Consider the following 22,113-nt stretch of genomic DNA (forward strand, 5'->3'; position numbering starts at 1 on the left):
CAACATAGTTGTAGACAACACCAGAATCTTATAGGAAGGAAAATAAAAAGGCATAAAGGCCTTTTTCAGGTGTCACTTTAAATATCTTCCTGTTTCTGTGTCCAAATATGAGGGTATTTGAAGAGGCAGATTATTCAGAAAATGACATCTTTTACTTGGAAATAGAAGCTCCTAGGTTATTTAGAAATAGAGGCCTTAGAAACTATTCAGACATATTTTAAGTATAAATATTAATTCAGCTGAAACACTGGCCTACTAAGAACATAGAACCACCCTCAGAAAAATTGAGGTAATATTTCAGAATAAAAAACTTAGATTTTCGATAGGAGAAAGGTGTTTAAATGCTGCTTTTAAAACTCCTTTTCTGTTTCACAACCAAAATAGTATTTGCTGGTTGTATTATAATTAAGTTATTGCCTCAGTAGATGGCACTCTTCCCTCTGAGTCACCAAGGTGTCTAGGTCATCTGTATTTAAGGTTTCCTTTTCTTAGATAGAGTATGGAATTAATCCTGACTTCCACTTCTCATTAAAACATGAGCATCAATTGTCATATTCTGACAAAATGTCTGTTTAACTGTTACTGACAAAATGTCTGTTTAACGGTTACATTCTTGCTTGTGTCAGTCTTTGCTATGGCTGCTTGATAACCTCTTTTTCTGTGGACTGCTGTGTGTGTTACTGTTAAAGTACTTTTTATGCCCCCCCATGCATACACGCCACACTTCACTCCTCAGCTTGCACCTAACAGGGCCTGCTTGTAATATCTTTAGTCATCTAAGTCTTATTATTTTGATAGAGTTGTGTTCATACCAAGGTGAAAATTCTGTGAGTGAAACTTATACATTCAGTTGTGTTGATACTTTGCACTCGTATCCAAACAGGATCTCTTACCACGGGTTCTTATCTGCTAAAAGGTCTGATTGTGCCACTCCAGGCATAAATGCAAATAACCTATAAACCCTTTTAAATAGTACAGTATTTAAATACGTGCTTTTCACATGCATGTTATTGAAATTCACTTGAAAATTGAATTTTACGGCCAGTGTGGTTGGGCCATACACAGTTGCAGTCTTATAATTTTGACTGTTAGTACTTTTGTCCACGCCATGCTGCAGGTGTCTGAGTCCCCTGAACCCATGGCAATAAGAAAAACTGAGCTTCACTGTATCTTCATTATTCTTAGTACTTATGCCAAAGACGCTGCACTTTTATACCATGCACAGACTTCTACACCGTGTGCTTTTTCTTTTATATAGAAGATTAAGGTAGTCTGGATTCTTCTGGTTTTGTGCAGCCTGGTCATTGAAAAACAATATCCACGCCTTCTGCTTTCCACAGTAAGAGAATTTAGCAAGTTACAGATGGAAATAAGAACCAGGTTTTGAAATATGCCCATATTGTAATGCTGCTCATCCTGTTTTATGATACAGATTTTAAGTAACATTGGACACATGCAATGATTTGATTTGGTTTGGTTTAGTTTTTTGTTTGTTTGTTTGGTGGTTTGTGGTTTTTGTTTAGTTTGGTGGGGGTTTTTTTGTTTTGTTTTGTTTTTGGGTTTTTTTTTTGAGAGAGAGAGAAGACAGTTAAATCAGGAAACACAATCTTAAGCTTTTTATAGTATTCAGTGAGAGCTTCCACAAAGCAGGAAAGAATGCCATGTGCTTGTATTATAATTATGCTTAAGACGCATCTTGTGCTGTTCCTCATGGATTTTGTTTTACTCCTTAATTGGTGTCTTTCTTTTTCTTTGGAATCTGGTAGAATTAAAAGATAAATCCTCTTCAGCCTCCAAACAAAATTAAAACTGAGGTGTGCTCCTCTGATGTTTTGTGATGTTTTGTTCCTGATACCTGTGATATATTCTCAACCAGCAATAAGCCTGGTTTAGTACAAGCTGTCAGCTGCCTGCCCATGGGATTGGTGATCTGTTATATGGTGACAAGCACCAATGAGCAGATTCTACCAGAATCAAATTTATTTCTGTGATGACTTCGAAAGCAGAATCATTATTTTGTGCTCTTTCCTGCTTTAATGCTCTTTTATTGCACTACCAGTCACAACTTCCATTTTTCTCCAGATTGGATGGTAGACCACCTCTCTTTCTTTAGAATTTTGGATTAGGTTTAGACTTTTAGACATGATTACATTTCTAGATTCTAGGTTTCTGGATTCCTGTCTGCCTGTCCCCTGCCAAAGAAATCTTCACATGACTTGAAATAACTACCTGGTTTTTTTGCTCAAGCCCTTCTTGGGCAAACAGATATCCTGAATATGTCCTCACAGCTTAAGTCCACAATAATTTTGGATCAGTACCTTCATGAGCTTTCAGAATTTGACAGTTTACTGTTAGTCTGCAGTCTGAGCTTTTTGTGCATGTGATATTACAGTTTGCTGGCAAGATACACTTGTGTGCTGGGTACTGCAGGAAAAAGATGTTTTTACACATGTGCACTTTATATGTATTTTTTTAAATGAGCATTCATTGTGGCTTTCATAATTTGGAATTGAAAGCTTTTTTATTATCTCTCAGAACATAGCTGTCATTCCGGACGATTCTCTGTTTAGATAATTATTATAATTAGTATTTCTCCAAGTAGAAGAAGGTATGTGTCCATATTACAGAAATTGCTACAGTGACTGACATTTTTTTAGCAATTAAACTGCATGAATCTATTAATGATCTTTGAGTCTTGTATCAGTTGTGGAGGGATGCTGTGAGAACACTTTCTCTGGCATTACAGGTACTCAAAGAAGGTATATGGATAAATGGAGAGATGTTTTTCCCTCGTAAAAGCAAGTTATTAATTTGTTCTTAGGCATAAGAGATTTAATTAAAAAATCCTTAAATATCGAGAAACACCCCCCCCCCTCATTAAATATTGCATTATTTCAAGTCAAATACTTACTTAAATTTCCCCCATTTTTAATTCTGACCACTGCTGCCCAACCCCCCTGCACCCTGCAAAAAAAGTGATTTTCAAAAGAGTGAGATAATTTCTCATCTTTTGTTGTTTCAAAAAACTGAAAGTGTTGTCAGTGGCATATCTTAGCAGTGAGATGGAATTTTGGTAGTCTGGAATTTGTGTAACCTTACTAGTTACTCACTCACAAATGATGATATTTTGGAACTCTTAGTAATGGCTTTAGACTCAGTATAAGACTAACTGGAGTGTCATATCCTCATCAGTCTAATGGAGAAGGAAGAATATTCAGATCATTTACCTAAAATATTTTTAACTAAAATATTCAACTTTCTGAAGTTGAGACATAGTTCCTAAATGACTTATCGTTTTAGATGGTTTGGAGTTTTGAGTACATGTTGACCAACATGACTTTTCTAGGAAAACTCCTGATCTACACAGAGTAATGCTAATGTCAGGGAAATGTAAGAGTCTTTAATAGTTTGACCTGTAAGCAACTTACTAGGAAGTACTGACAAGATAACAGAAGGTAGCTTAGTTCGCAGAGCTGACTGTTTCATTGTCAATAAGCTGAGAGTTAACGCAGTTATGAGCTGCAGGACAGGATGCCTTAAGGTCAGAGGAGGTAGGATAGAAACTGCCAAAATTAATTTTTTCTTTTCCATATGGCCAGTTACAAAACCTTGTTTTACCAAGCTTTTCGTACTGAGTTGCAGACTATCCAATACTGCTGTTTGAATCAAATAGCTACTGTGTGTATTTGTAATATTATATTAGGACATCAGGTGTAAATTATTAAAGTAAATATTTTTGATATTTCTGAACATTTTGTTCAGGTTGTGTTCTGAAAACCGTGGAACTTGTATTTTTGGGAACTGATAATATTCAGCTTCCAAATGTATGTGATTATTCTTTTTCAGATCTTTTAAGATAGCTCTTTGGATAACACTGAGGTTGCATTTGGATTGCCTTCACACTACTTCAGCCAGACCCATGTAAATCTCTCATTTATTACTCTTAGCAGCTTGAAAAAGGGAGTGATAAGTGATTGGATAAATAGGCAGGAAGAGGTACAGGCAGTTCCTTAGCTTGCACATTAATTTAGCTGTAATGAAAGGTATTTGCTTATATTGTTATTTTAGGACAGTTAGTCCTGCTTAGAAATTGCAAGGTCATAAGTAATGCTGACAAATGTTCATTGTCCAGATTCTTTCAGAAGAAATTTCTACCCTATGAGCTCTTTCAACCACCTGCCAAAGCAGAATGAAATATGTTACGCAATTCTGAACAGTGTGTTTGGAATCAGTAAAGAACAAGAAATTGTACTTCAAATACTAGCAGAACCAAGGAATTTTTTAGATGTATGAAATGCAATCTGTTAGGCCATGGAACTGTTTATGGGTCTTTGACCAAGACTGGTTTTGAAGCTATTCCAATTTAGTTGCATTTTGGCTATGATTGTTAATTACTTAGTGGTTAAAAAAAAACAAGCATAAAACAATAACAATAGTAAGAGATGCACTTGGTCAAGAGAATTGTGATGTTTTGCAATTCTGTTTTTGGTTATGTCTTGAGTCAATTAAGCAAATTATTTGGTCCAAAATACTTTGTTCCTGTATGTGTCGCTTCCTAAGAAATGGCATTCTAAATAGTACGGTGCTATGCTAGTGGTAGTAACTTCGCTGAAACACGTGGTTCTTCTCTATAGTCTGTGCACTGCTGTATTTGCCATCTCTCCCTGCATTACTTGAAGGAAGCTCTTTTCCTCTACATTCTCTTAAGTAGCTCAAGAATTTAAAAGATTAAAATATTAAAGCATCTTAATTTTATTTAAAAAATTACCTAATAAAAGCAACATTTTAATTCAGATTTTTTGCTTTAGGCTTTTACAAGTTAGAATCATAGAATAATAGAATCATTAAGCTTCAAAACGACATTTAAGATTATCAAGTCCAACTGTCAACCCAGCATCACCTCCAACAAATCATATTTTCAAGTGTCATACTCACATGTTTTTTGAACACATCCATCCGAAGACAGTGATTCCATGACTTCCCTGAGCAGCCTGTTCCACTGCTTTACAACTCCTTCTGTGAAAATGTGTTTCCTAATATGTAATCCAAACCTCTCCTGGCACAACTTAAGGCCATTTCCTCTCATCTTGTCACTTGTTGCCTGGAAGAAGAGGCTGACCCTCACCTTTCTACAGCCTCCTTTAGGCAGATGTAGGGAGTGACAAGGTCACCCCTGAGCCTTCTTTTTCCTGGGCTGAACACCCCCAGCTCCCTCAGCTGCTCCTCACAGGACTGGTGCTCCAGACCCTTCACCAGCTTTATCACCCTTATCTACCCTCACTCCATCACCTCAGTGTCTTTCTTGTTGGGAGTAGGCCAAAAACTGGACACAGCCCTCGAGGTGTGGCCTCACCAGTGCCCAGCACAGGGGGACAATCCCTGCCCTGCTCCTGCTGGCCACACCATTGCTGATCCAGGCCAGGATGCCATTGCCCTTCTTGGCCCCCTGGGCACACCCTGGCTCACGTTCAGCTGCTGGCACCAGCACCCCCAGGTCCTTTCCAGCCACTCTGTCCCAGCCTGTGGAGCTGCCTGGGGCTGTTGTGACCCAAGGGCAGGACCCGGCCCTGGGCCTTGTTGAACCTCACACCATCGGCCTCAGCCCGTGATCCAGCCTGGGCAGATCCCTGTGCAGAGCCTTCCTGCCCTCCAGCAGATCAGCACTCCCACCCAGACTGGTGTCACCTGCAGACTTGCAGAGGTCTATACACATAGTTTATAAAGCTGTTAAAGAGGGCTGGCCCCAACACAATCCTGAGGAACACCATGTAGTTTTTTCCAGGTCTCCCAAGCAAAAGTGGGAAATTGATTAAAGTATTTACGTTTGTAAATGATTTTTATTTATTGAATAAAGCCTTGCTTGACAATAATAGAAACACTAAAATAACTTAAACTGAACAAATGAGAACCAGACTACTTTATAAAACAGAAATTACAGTTAATAAATTAAAAAGAAAAGCAAATAATAATTCCTACAAGTTATCCAACCTCTTTTAAGGCATCCTTACTTTATTAAACTTCTAAATTGATCCTTCCTTTTCTATAAATTTGAGGTGAAGTTAAGTGCTTTAGTTCAATAATTTTACATAAATGAAAGTAATAATTAAAAAATAATAATATTTTGACCTTAATACAGTGAAATTCTCCCTGGTTTTTCAGCCACAAGTGAAAGAATTTTATTCTTGGATGTAAATTTTTCTTGTTTATAGATCTTATGGTATTTACCTGGCACTATTTTTAGTGATGTAGGTACATTAATCTCTAAAATTTACTGAGGCAAAAAGAAATAAGGCATGCATATTTTTCTTTCAGCTTGAACTTCCTGGATTTCCTATACTTATTGTTGTGTTGGCATCACAGAAGAGAATGTGCTTTACAGAACAATGTCAGGTGTTTAAAACTTCACAGTCAGCTAATTGGGGAATGAAGTTTGAGAGGTTTCATGTGTAGTTGTTAGGAAGATGTAAAATTGTTCCAAATCAGATCAGAATGGAGAGGGAGCCTCTTCCCCCAGTTTTTTGTACTGATAAAAAATTTAATACAATACAATTACTGTGGTTCTAATGAGAATTCTATTTTGAGTAACATAATTTACATGTAATTTACTTTCCAATGAATATTCTGAAGAGTTGTATTAGATGGTAATGTTTATTGTTTCAAGATTATTAATCAAATGATGTGAATATTTTTAGATAACACCTACTTAGAATCTATTGGATTCAGTCTAGAAGGGACCTCTGCAGGTCTTCAATCCAATTGGTATCCCCTAAACAGGATGAGCTATCAGATCAAACTAGGTTTCACAAGACTTTACCCAGTCAAATCTTGCAAAAACTTTTTGGGCTGACCACTTTATTACTTGACTGCCCTCATGGGGATAAAGGTTCTCCTTCGAGCCAGCCAAAATTTCTGTTCAGCATTTAGAATTTTATAAAACTTGTGGGAATAATTATTTTAATAGTCTCATGGTAATATGCAGTATGTGGTAAAAAGTGAAACAGAAGTTCAGCTCAATTTTAATAAGAAGGAGTAGATTGTCAATTAAAAAAACCCAGAACTTTTCTTTCATAACATCTGTAGGGGGAACCAAACTAGTTTTGGAAATAACGACTGTAAGTGTTTTCAGAAAAGACAAAAGTGGCTAAATACTTGGTGGGCTTAGTAAATGTAATGAAGAGGAATTTATTAATTTATTTTTCCTCTTCGAAACAGGTTAGCTTTGAAAGACTAGTTTACAAAGTGAAGGCTTGAATAATGTATGGAAGGTTTAAACCTAAGGTATCACTGAGAAATTCCTTGTGAGAATCATGTAGCTTTAATATGGATTTAATACCTTAGGTTGAAGAATTCATATACAGAGAAAGGAGTCCTGACATGTTCATCCCTTTGCACGATAGATCATGGTTGCTGAAGCCCGTTTTCTTTCCTATCTAGTTCTCTGATTTTTTTTTTTTTTTTTTTTTTTTTTTTTTTTTTTTTTTTTTGGTCTTGTCTTGTCAGGAGTAATAAAATAAATTGCCCCAGCTTCACTCTTACATTCTTTAAGGTGAGGGGAAGTAAGGATGTATGCCTGCAGACAGCCTGGATAGATACAGTTGACTAATCCTAACTTGTATACAGTAAGAGAGAGTAATGTGGTTTATGAGGAGCCACTACTGTAAAGTCATTTAATGTTCTCAAGGTATTCAGCCATTCATTCACAACAGTTAGTTGCTGTTGTTATTAAAATGATTTGTAAATAATAAGTAGACAGAAAATTATAATAGATACTACACAAACCTTTTTTTTGTCTTCAGTAGAGCTAATATTTCTTCCTGAATTGTGTTATATGAAAAAAAAGATGAAACAAAGATTTGCATGCACTTCTGAATTGTGTGGGTTCTGCTTTTCATACAGAAGCCCTTCAAAGATCCATGTAAAGTGCATGTATTACATTTGCTAGCCCCTTTTAAAAATCATCAAAAGTCAAATTAAGTTCCTTCTGGTCTTAACATGGCAGGCTGATGTGCTCTAACAAAATCTCAGACATATTTTTCTTCTTGTAAACTTGTGTATTTCTTTTAAACTGATTGTCAGAACAGTCTCTGCTTCTGCTGCCATTTCATTCTGTCACTGTGTATTTCTTTTCATTTCAGTTCACAAGCAGAGCACAGAATATGCTAGCTTCAAACTTTGTTAGCTGTATTTTGCATGTCATCTGGAAAATGACCGCAGGTGTCCAGCACTCAGTAGGCTTTGTATTGTTCGTTAAGCAATCAGATCAAATTGTTTGCTGATATATTTTGAAGAGGAGAAATCCATTATTATAATCTATTGTAACACAAGCTTATAGAAAAAAGCACTAAACTTGTAAAATACATTGCTGAAAGTATGGTCTTACGACAAAAAATTATTTTGATTCTAGTCAGGGTTAAAAATTATTTGGGTGGAATGACTGTCTATTTTTCACCTTTAGAAGAAGTCAGCAAATAAACTTTATTGCATTGACTGAAGAAGTTTCTAATTACTGCATTAAGCTACTGAAATTTTGCTCTTTAGTAAATATAACTTTGTGATTCTTTAATTGAGCCCAAGCACAGTGAATACTATTCTCATTATTTTCAGGAAAAGTAAGTTGTGACTGTATCTGTGTAAGAGTTTCAATCTTTTTCTCAGAAATTTTGTACAAATGTCAACCAGAAGTAGCAAAAAACAACCGCCGTTCCTATTATTGGATAATTCTGTTATTTTTCTGAGAACATTTGGACTACATGTCAAGTATACATTATTAATCCAGCAAATTAAATATATTAAAGATTATTGGGAAAAGAACAAGGAACCCTATTATGCTGTTGATTAAACTAGGCATAGTGTGCCTAGATCTTGAATAGTTTGCATCACTCTGGCCTTCTCATCTCAAAAGGTTTTCAGAGAATTGGAGAAGAGAAGCAAAGATGACTGAAAAATCTGTGTCTTTTTCTGACTATTCAATCAGAAAAAAATCTGATTTTCAAGGATGACTGAAAAACCATGACTTTTTTACAAGGAAAAATGACTAAATTGAGGACTCTCTTATTTGGAGAAGTCAACTTTTGGAAAAGTCAAATCTGGGACAACACTACAGTGGTCTAACTAGTTACAAGATTGTATGGAGGGCATAAATGGGGAAAAAGACCATTCATAGCATCTTTCACCACAAAGAACTTGAGGCTGTCCAGAAAATATAGAAGAAGAAAGACTTAAAACCAGGAGAAGGGAGGCAGCCCTTTTTAATGCAAGGCTTAGCTAATGTTGAAACTTCTTGGCAAGTCACTTTATGGAAGCTGGACATATGTATAGGTTGAAAGGTTGGCTAGGCATGTTCACAGAAGAAAAATCCATTGAAAGTACTAAATACACAGAAGCACATCTGTCTCAAAAATTCTGAGCCAAAAATAGTTGGGAGAGTACTGGTATAATTGACATTTTATGCTTGCAGTGGTGTTATTCTTTCTTGGGCCTTCTCTTAGTTCGTTGTGAAGGCAGAGTATTGGGATAGTGGAATCTGTGGTCTGGCCCATGTTGCAATTCTTAGGTTCCTCTGTACCAGGTGTGGTCCATCATCCTAATGAACTGCTATTCTTTACAGCCAATGCTTAGCCTTTTATACCATATGCAGTGTGAGTAAGGGTAAATAAAGTGGACATTTTGTGTATAAAGATATGTGATTGTCTCAGGGATTGTAAACTGATTGTTTACAATATTCAGAAAATTAGAAAAAAAAGACATGCCCACAGTAAAATCACAGAAAGAAATAATAGGAGAAAAACTTAGAAATATATGTACAATATATTATTGCTCTAACTTATCTAATTTATTTCTGTAGACCAGAGCTAAAACTTGGTTAGTAATCATAGCTGTTAGCTGTGTTTCCCTTCTGTCAGAGGTCTAGACTAGTTGCTTCCTATTTTCTGCTGTGTGGCAGGGTGCCCCCGACCACACCTATGTAATTAGTTTTGCTAGCTTTCCTTTTCCCCAGACTTGGTTGTGCTAGCACACTCGAAAAAAACCCATTGCCCTACAAGCTGCTCGAGCTGTTCAGTGTAAATGTCCTTTGAAAAAAAGCTTTATGTATTAGCTGCTGGACTTATTCTGAATGTACTGATAGAGAAATTATTAGCAGTGTACTTAGAGTAGATACCCTGAAATTTCTGGTTTATTCTCTAACCCAGTTTTAGGTAGCTACATCTGTATAACTACATCTAAATTTTGGCTAAATGAAGTAGTAGAAGAAGAATGTAGTAAAAGTTTCAAACACTTCTGAGGTTCAGAATAGAATGAATCAAGTATTTCCCACACTCTGGTGATAGTGCAAATGCTGAATCTCTTAAGTTATCTCTGAATATTATTGAAATCACCATTGTCACACAGGTATGTGGCTCTACATTTCTGATGCACTTGCCCAGTATTTTTTAATGTGGATCAAGAGTTATCCTGAGTGTTCTAAGGGCACTAATAATACTTCTGATTGTGATAAACTTGCAACTGCTATTCTATTGTTACATTGCCAAAATTGATGAATACAAATGACAGCTTTATTTATTTTTTTTTCAGAACTGTGTTTATTTTTTACTTTTTTGACTGCATTTGAAGTTAAGAAAAAGTAGTATGGAAGTGTTTCATTTGCAGTGCAATTATTTCAAAGATTTATATAAATCAGGAGAACTAGAACGTACAGCAGCAACAGTTTTTCTGGCTGTAACTCAGAATTCATCCACCCAAGCTAAGTATCAGAACAAAGTCCAATAGAGACAGACTTTGGTTCTCTATGGCAGCATTAAAGACATGGAAAACTAATAATAGAAAAAGCTATTTCTGATGAGTGGTGTGTAGCATGTATGTTATTCTTTTCCTTCCTTGGTTTAAATAGCTCTTTTTGGTTTGAGGTTTTTGAGGAAGGAACCAAATAAGACATGCTCTTTATTTTAGGGCAGAATGCTGTTGTGGTGTACCACTTTCTGTAAGCAAAAAGGATGTGCTGAAGAAGAGCTTTTAGAAAGACATCAAAAATACTTGTAGTAGAGAGTATTACTGTTGATAATCTGTGCAAATTTAATAAATGACCGAATTGTCTTAGGAATGATTAATTCCATTGCAGTTCTCTAGTATTAGTGAAATTCAGCTCTCTGCATTAGTGACACTGTCCGCACTTGCAAAATGAACCACGTTTTTAATATAGCCAAGTATATGTATGCAAAAAAAAAAAAAAAAAAGAGTATGAAAGTAAAAGCTAGTCACTTTTTTCTTTTTTCTTTTTTTTTTTTTCTTTTTCCTTTTTTCTTTTTTCTTTTTTCTTTTTTCTTTTTTATTTTTTTCTTTTTTTATTTTTTCTTTTTTCTTTTTTATTTTTTCTTTTTTATTTTTTTTCTTTTTTTCTTTTTTCTTCTTTTTTTCTTTTTTTCTTTTTTCTTTTCCTTATTTTCCATACATTAGAAATAGAAGTTGGAGTTGCCAGCTTGAAGGTTTTGACCCATTTAAGAGAAAGCTGAGCTTTCAGTCTGATCTGGCAGCTGTTCAGTTTATAGTCATAGGTACTGGAACTAGGTTACTTTAGTTTTTCAAAATGGATACCTTTTTGCCTGGTCTTTTACCTTTATTCAAGAATAAGATATCTATGATTGGGTGCATAGATAAGTCATGTTGCATAGCATGAAGAATAAAGAGCAAAAAAAAAATGTAACTCTAATGAACTTGTTAGGTTTGTTGACCGAGGGTGTGTGAGAAGGATAGTTCTTATTTAAAGAGTTTCTTCTTAAAACCTATAATAATCAAAAAATGAGTGTCAAACAGTATAATTTGGTTTAAAAGTGAAAAATAAAACCTTCCTTTCAGAGATAACATGTCTGGAAATAGTCCCTAAAAATGAAATATTCATAATTTGTAATATTCAACTCTGTTTACTATTAGGAGAGGATCAATGCTTAGGCTTTATTTTATTTTCTGACAACCTTTTCAGGCAGATTAACAGACAAATCTAGTATTGTATATATGAAGTATGTGTTTAACTATTTGAAATTTACACAGAGCTTCATGTCCAATTGTACTTATTTGTTGGTTTTGCCTAGCCTGAATTTTCTTACCTTTTTGTTTTTGTTTGTTTGTTTGTTTGTTTGTTTTGTTTTTGTTTTTGTTTTTGTTTTACAAATTCCATCTATCTTGGTAGGTGGTGTTCCCTCAGCAATTTACTGTGACTTTATTTTACTCTCCTAAACTCTTTTCCATTAAGAAATAGTCCTGGTTATTTATGTCTATATCTACCTAAAAAACCCTGGTTATTTATGTCAATATCTATCTTAAGTATTACTCATGCTCATTGGTCACTTTCAGAGTAATTTTGGAGTAGTTTGATGTATGTATAAGTAAACAGCTGATGTTTCTTACTGGTTTTGAACAGTTTGCCCTTCTAATTAAGAGTTTTCATGCTTTGCTCCCTTACTGCAATACTGTGGATTATTCTTGTTGATTAATGAAATTCTTTAAAGTGTATCTAATACTAGTATTCATGTACGTTTCCAATCCTGTAACAGGTATATTTCTATCTCAGTGTTAGTTTGATGCAAATAGTCCCTTCCAGCACACTGGACATTTCCAGTAACATGCAGCTACTAATAACGATGTTTTTTAGACTCTTTTCAGTTAATGGAGCAGTTTGGATAATGAGACTGATAGAAAGGACATTGTTATCCTTGAATTTATTAATACACATTAACATGTAAGGAGAAATAATTAATTTTGCCTTTGTATCTACTACTGTTAATGCTGCTGTTAGAATAACTTTTTGAGCTGTTACACAAGCTTCAGAAAGTTTAAAAAGCCAATGAGTGCATATGGTGGTGACAGAAGGGCCACAGTGTAATAGTACAATGTGAGAAATACCATATGTTAATCTGATTTAAAAGACAATTTAAAAAGTGGTTTCGGAGGGAAGGAGCTCTACTGAAACAGTGGGACTCAGCTTTGTTGATAAAAGGCATAACCATATCCCCCAGACAGATACTGAAACAATTTGGTTTTTTTCAGAGTAAAGAGGAATTAACAATGGGCTGAAGGCAATTAAAAAAAAATCAATTAAATGATAAGATGCAATCTCTGTCTCTGAAGTGCCCTAAGCCACAGAGCTGGGGATTTCTAGCAGGGAAGGTATCAGTATGAGCTGTCCTGTGTTCTTTGCAAACACTCACAAATGACTGCTGTGGAGGGAAAGGTAACTGGATAACCTAAGACAGTTTTTTTTCTCAAATTATGCTCTAAACAAGTCTTAATGTGAGATTGAATAGCTTTTAAGGAGTATTTTTTAACTTCTTTAGCTTCTAGAGTAAATTACTTACATGTTTATGCTAAGGGAGGCATATTTGAATCATTGTGATGCTTTCTTATAATCAAATCTGTGAATTAGTATGTCTCTTTATTTTTATTTATTTTTATTTTTAATGTGGGGATACCTTTGCGAATATAGACCTCTGTGTGAGCTACATAGTTGGACAACTGCATGCATTAGGCCTGAAAACTGACAGTTTGCAGGGCTCAGGAAGAATCTTTTCTCCTTTCTCTGCAGCGTACCAGGAGACAAATGGCTGTATTCCCCTAAGGTGCCTGGGATTAGATATAGCTGCAGATTATTTACCTGACCAGTTTGAGCAGTGCTTACAATATTCACAGAGAATTTGTCTTTCTTATCTGTTTGACTTAAGTGTCCTACTCAAATAATCAGGATCATGCCAGTCATCAGATTTGCAAAGGAAATGGATTTTTCTTCAGGTTAGAGTTACAGATAACAGAGACTTTTTGAAGAGATAGTCTGTAGTTTACATCTACACTAATACATTAAGTAAACATATCAGTGGCTTTTTCATTGCACTGAGTACCACTGGCACTGATCTTGTGTACACACTACTAAGCTGGCTTCTCCAAAACAGATTAGTTTGGTATGTTTTGCCTGTTTATAATTGTGGCCATTTCCATAACTTTTGGTGGGAGTTCTTTGAGACCGGTTCTTTGAATTCAGTTATTCTCATGGTACAAACCGGTGCAAGGAACGTTTCTTAAAAAATTTTAACAGAGTTTTAAAACAACTTGATAATGCAGATAGTACAATTTCAGTGTCTAGTGTGAGCCCTTTCATTTTTTAATACAGTGTGTAAGTGTATTTTAGCATGGTGCCTGTGTATCCTGTCAAAAAAGACTAGGATTTTTCTTTTTAAAGTGTCCATGTGTGTTTGAAGTGTCACTAACTATTGCTGTTTGATCCATGACATGACAGGAGTGTGTTGCTGCTCTAGTCCTTGACCATCCTGTTGAACAGATAATGGTCTGTCTATGCACTTTCCTTCTGGCTGATGTGTCAGTCAGAGTTGTCAGTGACAGTTGTACATTCATCATGCATTTCCTGTCTGTCGGCTGCAGCTCTTCCGCAGCCCCACAGGAATGCTCAGACCTCTTCCCCATCTGCCTCATGAAATGACTTCTGATTTCTTCAGGGCAGGCATGGCCATGTAATCAACCATCTTCCCTCCTATCTCTTTTCCATGCCACTTCCTTAGTGTAGTCACATTTCAGGGACACTGCACCCACTTTATTAGGAGTTAAGTGATCTTTTTTGGCTTGGACACAGATTTTTCTTGACTGTCTCAAAATGATCTGTCTGCCATCTTATCCTAAGTTATCTACCTATTAGGTCAATAACTTAGGATTAGAACACTGTAACAGTGTTCTTTCTTGCAACTTTTGTGTGGCGTCCCTCTTACACCATATGTCAGTGAACTGAACCAACATTTTTTGCAGTTGTCATAATTGTGACTGTTGTCATAATCTTTGATGTTGACTTGAGAATCTACCTTTTTTGGTCTCTTTGGCTTCTGAAGTATTTACTAATCCCAGTGATCAAACTGTACCTTCTTGCTGCTTTTTTGGGTGTGGGCTTTTTGTTTTGTTTTGTTTCTTTGTGGGTTGCCTCCCCCCCAGCAAGTAGACCTATCTAACCTTATGGGCAGTTGTGATGATTTGTATTTTCATGGATTTCATGGCTTAAAATTACCGTCAAGTATTATATCTGTAGTCTTCTGCATTTGGAACCCAGCATCTGAGAACTAAATGGATTCCTTAAAGGTTCAAAATGAAGTTTGAGGAAGTGGTGTGAAAACAGAAAAAAAGACAAGTTAGTTTGATTTTAAATCATAAAAAGAAGCAAATTATGGAAGCAAGCAAATTGGTTCATAAGAATGTTGTGAGCTTTCAGACAAATCACTAGCAGAAACCATTCATAGGAAAGCAATAAGATGAAAAAAATGGAGCTGGAAGATGATGTAGATAAAGTAAATAGTTGGACACTGAATTTTTTTTCAAAAGTTAAAGAAACTTTTTCCTGGTAAACTGGGGCCTAGGAGAGTGTATTAATATCCTTACAGGAAATTAATTATTGTCTATAAAATTTGAATATTTAGTGATGGCATATTTAGAACATGTTACTACCTAGGTGTGTTCTTGCAAAAATAATTGGTATATTGGAAAATAAAGTTATCTTTTCCTTAGTTTTATTATCTAATTTAAGTTTCATTATCATCATATTTTCTTTAAAAAAATGCTAGCTTACGCATAATGAAGAACATTCACTTCCCAGCAGAAACTGAAGAATACCATGGTCTTTGTTTTCCAAAAATATAACAGAAAGAGAGGACTTAATTAATATAATTCTCTCCTGTCACAGTTCTTTGTGAAACTGAGCCTTAGGTGAGGAGTAACTTCAGATTCATACCTGCAGGACAGTAAGTTGATTCAGGCCATAAGGCAAGTTTTCAGCTCTGCTGACCTCAGTGACAATGTTTTACTTGAGTGGAATTGGCTTTATTCTCAAACATCCATTTTATCTAAGGATGATTGTCTCTAATTGTTTTTCCTTATTGCCATTGAATGAATATTAAAAAGCAGAAGACCTGTGTATTTCAGAGACTTTTTTCCATTCAGTTCTCAACTGCCTTCTAAAGAATTTAGTTAGGATTTTCTCACTAAATTGGGCTGAGCTGTCTGCTTTCTCTGAGGAGCAAATTTTGCTTGAACTTCAATAGGATTAGGTTCAGACACTGTCTGAACACAGAAATAAGAAGTTTGGTTCCTTAATTGTGTAAAAGGCAGGAAATGTTCAGTAAAAATCCTTCTTTTGCTCTGAATCCCTGTCATCTTGAAGCTTAGGAACATTTCAGTGATTATATTTCAAGAGAAATAAGAATGCTTTTAAATGAGAATGTTTTCTATAAGAATGCTGATTTGGTTACCTTCCCCTCTTCCAGACAGCAAATGGGAAATGATTGTACATTTGGACCACCTTGATGAAATTAGTGCACATGAACATTTAAGTTCAAAATTATAGCTTAATCCGCAAACTGCTACACACTCAGTACTCTTTAAAAATCAAAGGAATTCCATGTGGTCACAGCAGTCTTCATGCACAGAGACTTTACTGGATTTGTTCCAAATTTCAAGCTTTGTTATTTTGTCCATGGATTTGGCTTGCAGACAGACCATAACTCTTTTAGCAGTGAAAGGTATATATCTTGTGATCAGACTCCTATGTGATAACAGTTCTTATGGAATTTTTAACAGAAAATGTCTAGTGGACTGAAATTAGTAACTATTTGGGTTTAAAATTAAAGCATAAAGGTTGTATATTTTAGTATTTTTTTCTCAATTGCCTTTCTAAAGAGTAGAAATTCTTCTTAAGCATCATATGCTTCAGAAATCAAGGAAATCAGTATAAATCATTGAAAATCAATAGCATTGTGGGAGTGATCTTTTATCATTCTCCATATTATAGGATTGCATAATCAAAATATGAAGGTGTAATTAATGAATTGACTGCTGTGTGACCACTGCTATTTTAAAAGCTATGCCACAGAAAACATTTTAATTTCATTGCTAGCTCCAGATATTTACATATTAACTACACAAAAACTCATTAGCTTTTGTATTTGAAAGATTGTATCTGCAGTGACAAAAATTTTCCTTTAAAGAAATTTTTTAGATTTTTGCAGAAATGTTTTTCATTTTAGTTTGTTAGCACATAAGATACACTATAATTATGGAAGGATAATCAGAAGGGCACTATAATGACAGTTCATAAGATGTTTTTAAAAATGGTATAATAGTTAAGAGTTCAGTTATTTAATTAGAATCAAAGTCTAAGTAGTATGACATACACTTAATATTGTTTAATTGATAAGTGTGAGACCATAGGAGGCTTCCAATTATGTTGAATATGTAAAACTTAGGTTTTAAGAATCAGTAGCGGACTATAACCATGCTGCTGTAACTTCATAACAGAATGGTAGACTGCTTTATGGAGCTGGTGATTACAAAGATCCACTTTAACCATTTTTTTCTTACTGGCAGGTGTCCCACTGGCCTGAGGCCAGTGGCTGTGAGTGTACTGCAGCTTGTGGTTTACACCAGAGTGTAGAAAATGCCGACACCAGCTGGCTGCACATAATTAAACTGATTGTGGTCTGACAACTTGGACTGTGATACAGATATGAGATAAATATACAGAGTATCTTAAAAACGTGATTCACTGACATACTTTATCTGCTTTTTTTTCTTAACAGATATGATATCTGCACTTATAAAAACAAGCCTTGTGGAACACTGGGTAAGATTATAAAGAGAATTTTCAGCTTATATTTGCTGTTTCCTTGCTTTATACTTAGCTATTGGTTTGACTGATTAGATCTTTTTAAGTTTGTACTTTCAAAATGTTGCAGTTTTATCAACATGAAAAGTAAAAGATGATATAGGTGAATTTTTTTCTTTGATGCATTACTGGAAGTTTGAATTATGTGAGCTGGTGCTGTGTATTTCATCTCTGACAGCTGTAGGTCTGATAAAGCCTAGCACATGACTCAATTTTACTTCTTACAGAAGAGAACTTGCTGTTTATTTCCATTTACCAGTGTCCATAATCTAACTAAAAAAACACCCAGAAGTAAAAATCCTTAGGAAGGCTATACAACTACCCCCATAAACCTTACAAAAGAAATGGATTTTGAGATTTACACTGTTCCTGTGTCATACACAGAGAGTACAGCTTGGTTTTTTTCCTTTCACAGACTTAGAAAAAAATAGCACAGTGATAGAAAATACAATAACATTGAAACTGCTTAAGACAGTGCTGAGACAATGGAGAAGTGCACCTGGCAACCTTAGATTAAGGATGGAGAGTTACTGTTCTCTCCATACCTAAACCCAGTCTGAGGTTGTTGCCTCCAATGGTTGCTTTAACATATAAAGGGAACATTATTCAAAGACTAACACAACACTTGTTTAGATTTTTTTTTTTCAGTTTGCACCCTTTCATAAGCTGATTTTCTTGTAGGTGATTAAAGACAAAATTCCAATTCAGCTAGTTCATATTATTAATGCTTTTCACAGTCAGAGTTCATTATTGTATTTGCTGTGTCTTTCCCTATGTTACTGTATGCTTGATAGACTTAACCCATGTTAATTTTTTCTGTAAGTCTCTGGCAAGTCAGTACAATGCTTCTGGCAGAGGTGTATAGTTTATATGGTACCACAATTTTGCCTGCTATAAATATAAACAAAACCCACAGCATGCTTTAGTAAAAGGCAAACCATGCTGATGACTTTCTAAATGTAATTGATTTTATTTGACATTGGAGGTTATGAAACTGAAGAGATTATGTCATAGAAGTGGCTTTGCAACCATTAAAGAAAGAAAGGTTGAAAGAGAATGCATTCATGCATGAACTATTTAATATTTTTATGTGATACTTTTAGCACAGATCATTACGAGTACTAGTTCTTACTCTATCAGATTCTGGCATAAAGGCAAATTCTGCTTCACTTGAATCCTGTGTAACAGAGGATAGATTTGGCAAATACTTTATTAAACAAGAAGTTTAATTAAAAAAAATAAAGAGTCACAAATGGTATCAGTTCCAACTTACGATTATAGGGGTCTTTGCAACAAAACCATGACAGTTTTTCTGCATTAGAGGCATTGATTTGGAGAAGGGACAAGGCCCTGTAGTCTTCCTTTGCAAGGCGTTTGATATGCTTAAATCACACTGACATCCAGTAATTAAAGTTAATCATATATATAAGGAGTCTGTGAAAAAAAGTCACAGAGAGGTCTCAGATGGTCAAAAGAAATCTGAATAACTGGTATTCTAGGAAGAGACACAGGTAAAATATTTCTGTGGCATAAACATCTGTATCCTATTTCAGACACCTGAAGCAGGGAACATTTCATAGAACCTCTTAGAAAAGGTAGACCTCAGAAGTCTTTGCAGTCTGTCTGTTGCTGCAGTGAAGGACAAGTCCTTTTAAAGACTGAGTTACTGACTGAGTTCTTAACTCGATCTCTGTCACTTTATGCATGTATGGTATGGAGTTATATTACTCTGGTCTTCTGATTTGCTGAAGCAAGTCCTCAGTTACGAGACATGAAGATGGAGATGACTTTATTATTCAAATATGGTGGACTTTGCAGGGGAGCATGATAGTTATATATATGTATTGCCATGTTGTCTTCAGAATTTCTTCAATTAGATAGTGAACGGCAATTATTGCATTTTTTGCAGGTTCCACACTGCAAACTCTCCAGACACACATGGTTAGCTTTTGCCCATGTCAGTTTGGCTATCAGAGTAGTTTCGCTGTGTCCAAACGAAATTTTTCTGAGAGAAAACATGGAACACATACCCCGCAAATGCTCTCTACGTGCCTACAGGAGACCTGAGATCACCCATGGGGTGTGTTCTCATGATACCCCTGCAATTTTTTTTCCCTTCAGGAGGCTTTGAGTCGTGTGTGTAGTGATGTTCAGCCTGCAGGATTCAACTAGTCCAGAATGGCCAAACCAGTGTGCAGAGATACACCAAGAGCCTCAACATCAGTGCTTCAGTGTGCTGATCCCCCCCTATGGCTTCAAATTAGTTACTAATGGACGTAGCAGGAAGCACTTGTCATATTATGATTTCCTCACTGTTTGTCCAAATAGAATAATTTGAAGTCCCTGCTCATATAAATAGTTTGTTTTCTCTCTTCCCCACTCCCTGTTCCATTCCCCTCATCTCTCAACCAAACTTAAGCCTTCTCAATTTTTTTGATGTTGTTATTTTTGGAGTTGTTTGGTGGGGTTTTCTTTGCTTGTTTCCTGTGGGGTTTTTTTTCTTTTTTTTTTTTTTAAAGTAATGTAGTTAACTGAGCAGGTAACTTCCTTAAAGAAAGGTTGCTGCTTCTTTCAGATAAGAAATTCTAGAGGAGAAATACATTAAATAAATCAGATGTTTAAAGCTTTCTCTAATGGCACTAAATTATGGCTACAGTATGTTCTGTAATAATCTGTTGCTGAAAAATGTGTTAGATACAGAAGAACCTTAGTTAGTAAATGCCAATGGCATTGTTTCACTGAAGAAAGTTTTTAAAAGCCCTTGTAATGCAATAAGGTTTTAATGCCAGAAGATGATGGGTGATAAATGGAAAAGACTTCCATGGTTAAATGCATGCTTGTTATTAACATGTCTTCTCTCTCTTCACTGATGCATTCAGTTTTGTTTTTTTAATTTTTTTAACGTACCATGTGAGGTTTTTCATAGCTAAAAAAGTTGCTTGTATGCTTTTATGAACCCACTAAACTTAAACAGATTTCTTTAGAAAAATAATGTGGATACATTTTGCTTTCTTCAGGCACAAGAATGTTAAAATAGAAATGCTTTCTTGAATTCCCTCTCCTGGCTCAAGTTACTAGGTGGTCCCAAGTTACCAGAAGTAAAATTTATAAATCTAACCCCTAGTCTAGACATTTTCCAGCACTGACTGCTGTTCAAAAAATATTAATGTCTAGCTGGCAAAGTGAAATTCCCCCCAGTGATTTTGCAAATGACTAGAAAGTTAACCTTTTGCCAACTGCTCCTTCTGTGCATAGAAGTTATTAAAAAGAATCCAGGCATTTATAACTAGGGCTTTTAAGACTGAAACACCTTGGCATGACCCTTTGTGTCTCCTTCTGTTTATTCAGGCTTGGCCTCTGTGGCTGGAATGTGTGAGCCTGAAAGGAGCTGCAGCATTAATGAAGACATTGGCCTAGGTTCAGCTTTTACCATTGCACATGAGATTGGTCACAAGTGAGTGAGTTTAAAATAAGAATACATTTTAATTTATCACCTTTTTAATATTAGTTAATAACCAATATAATTTTTTTCTTGCATCATCTCTATTCTGATGTTACATGTTTATGGTATTCATAAGTGGTGTTACATTTTATTTACTATGTATTACCAGGGGCTTTAAATTTAGAACTGAAGACTCATTGTATACCGTTTGATTTCAGATTCCAGTTAAATCTGTCCTTCTGAGACTTGACTCACAACTTTCCTACTCTGTTTCATATTCTTAAATATTTGGCTTTGAAAATATTTTCTCCTCCATTAACTTTTTCTATCTTTCTTTATGAAAGAGAAATGGTTAAAAGGTAATTTTTTTTTCCTCTCTTTAAATTTTGTCTTTAATATAATTCAAAATATTATCATTGAAACATTGATTCTGTTGTCAATATTCATATGCTTTAAGTCCTCTTTCACTCAAGCGTGATCTATATAAAAAACAGGCACAGAGCAGTCAGAATCACTTGTTACATTTAAAGTATCAGCATATAGTTTTAAAGAGTATGTTGTTATGGCACTGATAAAATCTGAGTAGTGTTTGGTCTGGAAATATTTCAGGCCTTCCATCAAAAGAAAGCACTTGTGTAAGTACAGACAGTACATTGTGTAAGATACAGGCTTTAAAAAGACTGGGCACCTTCTTTTATCAAGCGGTTTCCTTTTTTATGTACATGGGTTAACCAGTACAGGGTTATGGATGACATGCTTTTAACTCATTAGCTAATGGAACTGTTAAAAGTTCCAGTGTGGACTGAAATGAATGATAGCAATCTGCTGATCAAAAAAAAGGAGTTGGAAGTTGGACGTTGGAAGTAAATAGTCTTTTTAGCCCACTATTAGATAATCACTGGGCAACGATGCTCTCATTTATATTGATGTGTAGGGGCTATGAAAAAGCACCTACAGATCTAGTGTAGATGAA

The 22,113-nt window shown here is 35.3% G+C and overlaps 1 protein-coding gene across 1 annotated transcript in view; it reads left to right on the top strand.

Annotated features, from left to right (window-relative positions):
* The window catches only part of ADAMTS6 (ADAM metallopeptidase with thrombospondin type 1 motif 6), a 125,608-nt gene that overhangs the window by 42,231 nt on the left and 61,264 nt on the right, over window positions 1–22,113 (top strand). The window contains exons 9-10 of the mRNA XM_040089814.2: window positions 17,613–17,656; window positions 21,047–21,152. Of these exons, the coding sequence (XP_039945748.1) occupies window positions 17,613–17,656; window positions 21,047–21,152 (150 nt within the window). The remainder of the gene's footprint in view (window positions 1–17,612; window positions 17,657–21,046; window positions 21,153–22,113) is intronic.

The sequence above is a fragment of the Hirundo rustica genome, chromosome Z (genome assembly GCF_015227805.2).
Source record: "Hirundo rustica isolate bHirRus1 chromosome Z, bHirRus1.pri.v3, whole genome shotgun sequence".
NCBI classification, from domain to species: Eukaryota; Metazoa; Chordata; class Aves; order Passeriformes; family Hirundinidae; genus Hirundo; species Hirundo rustica.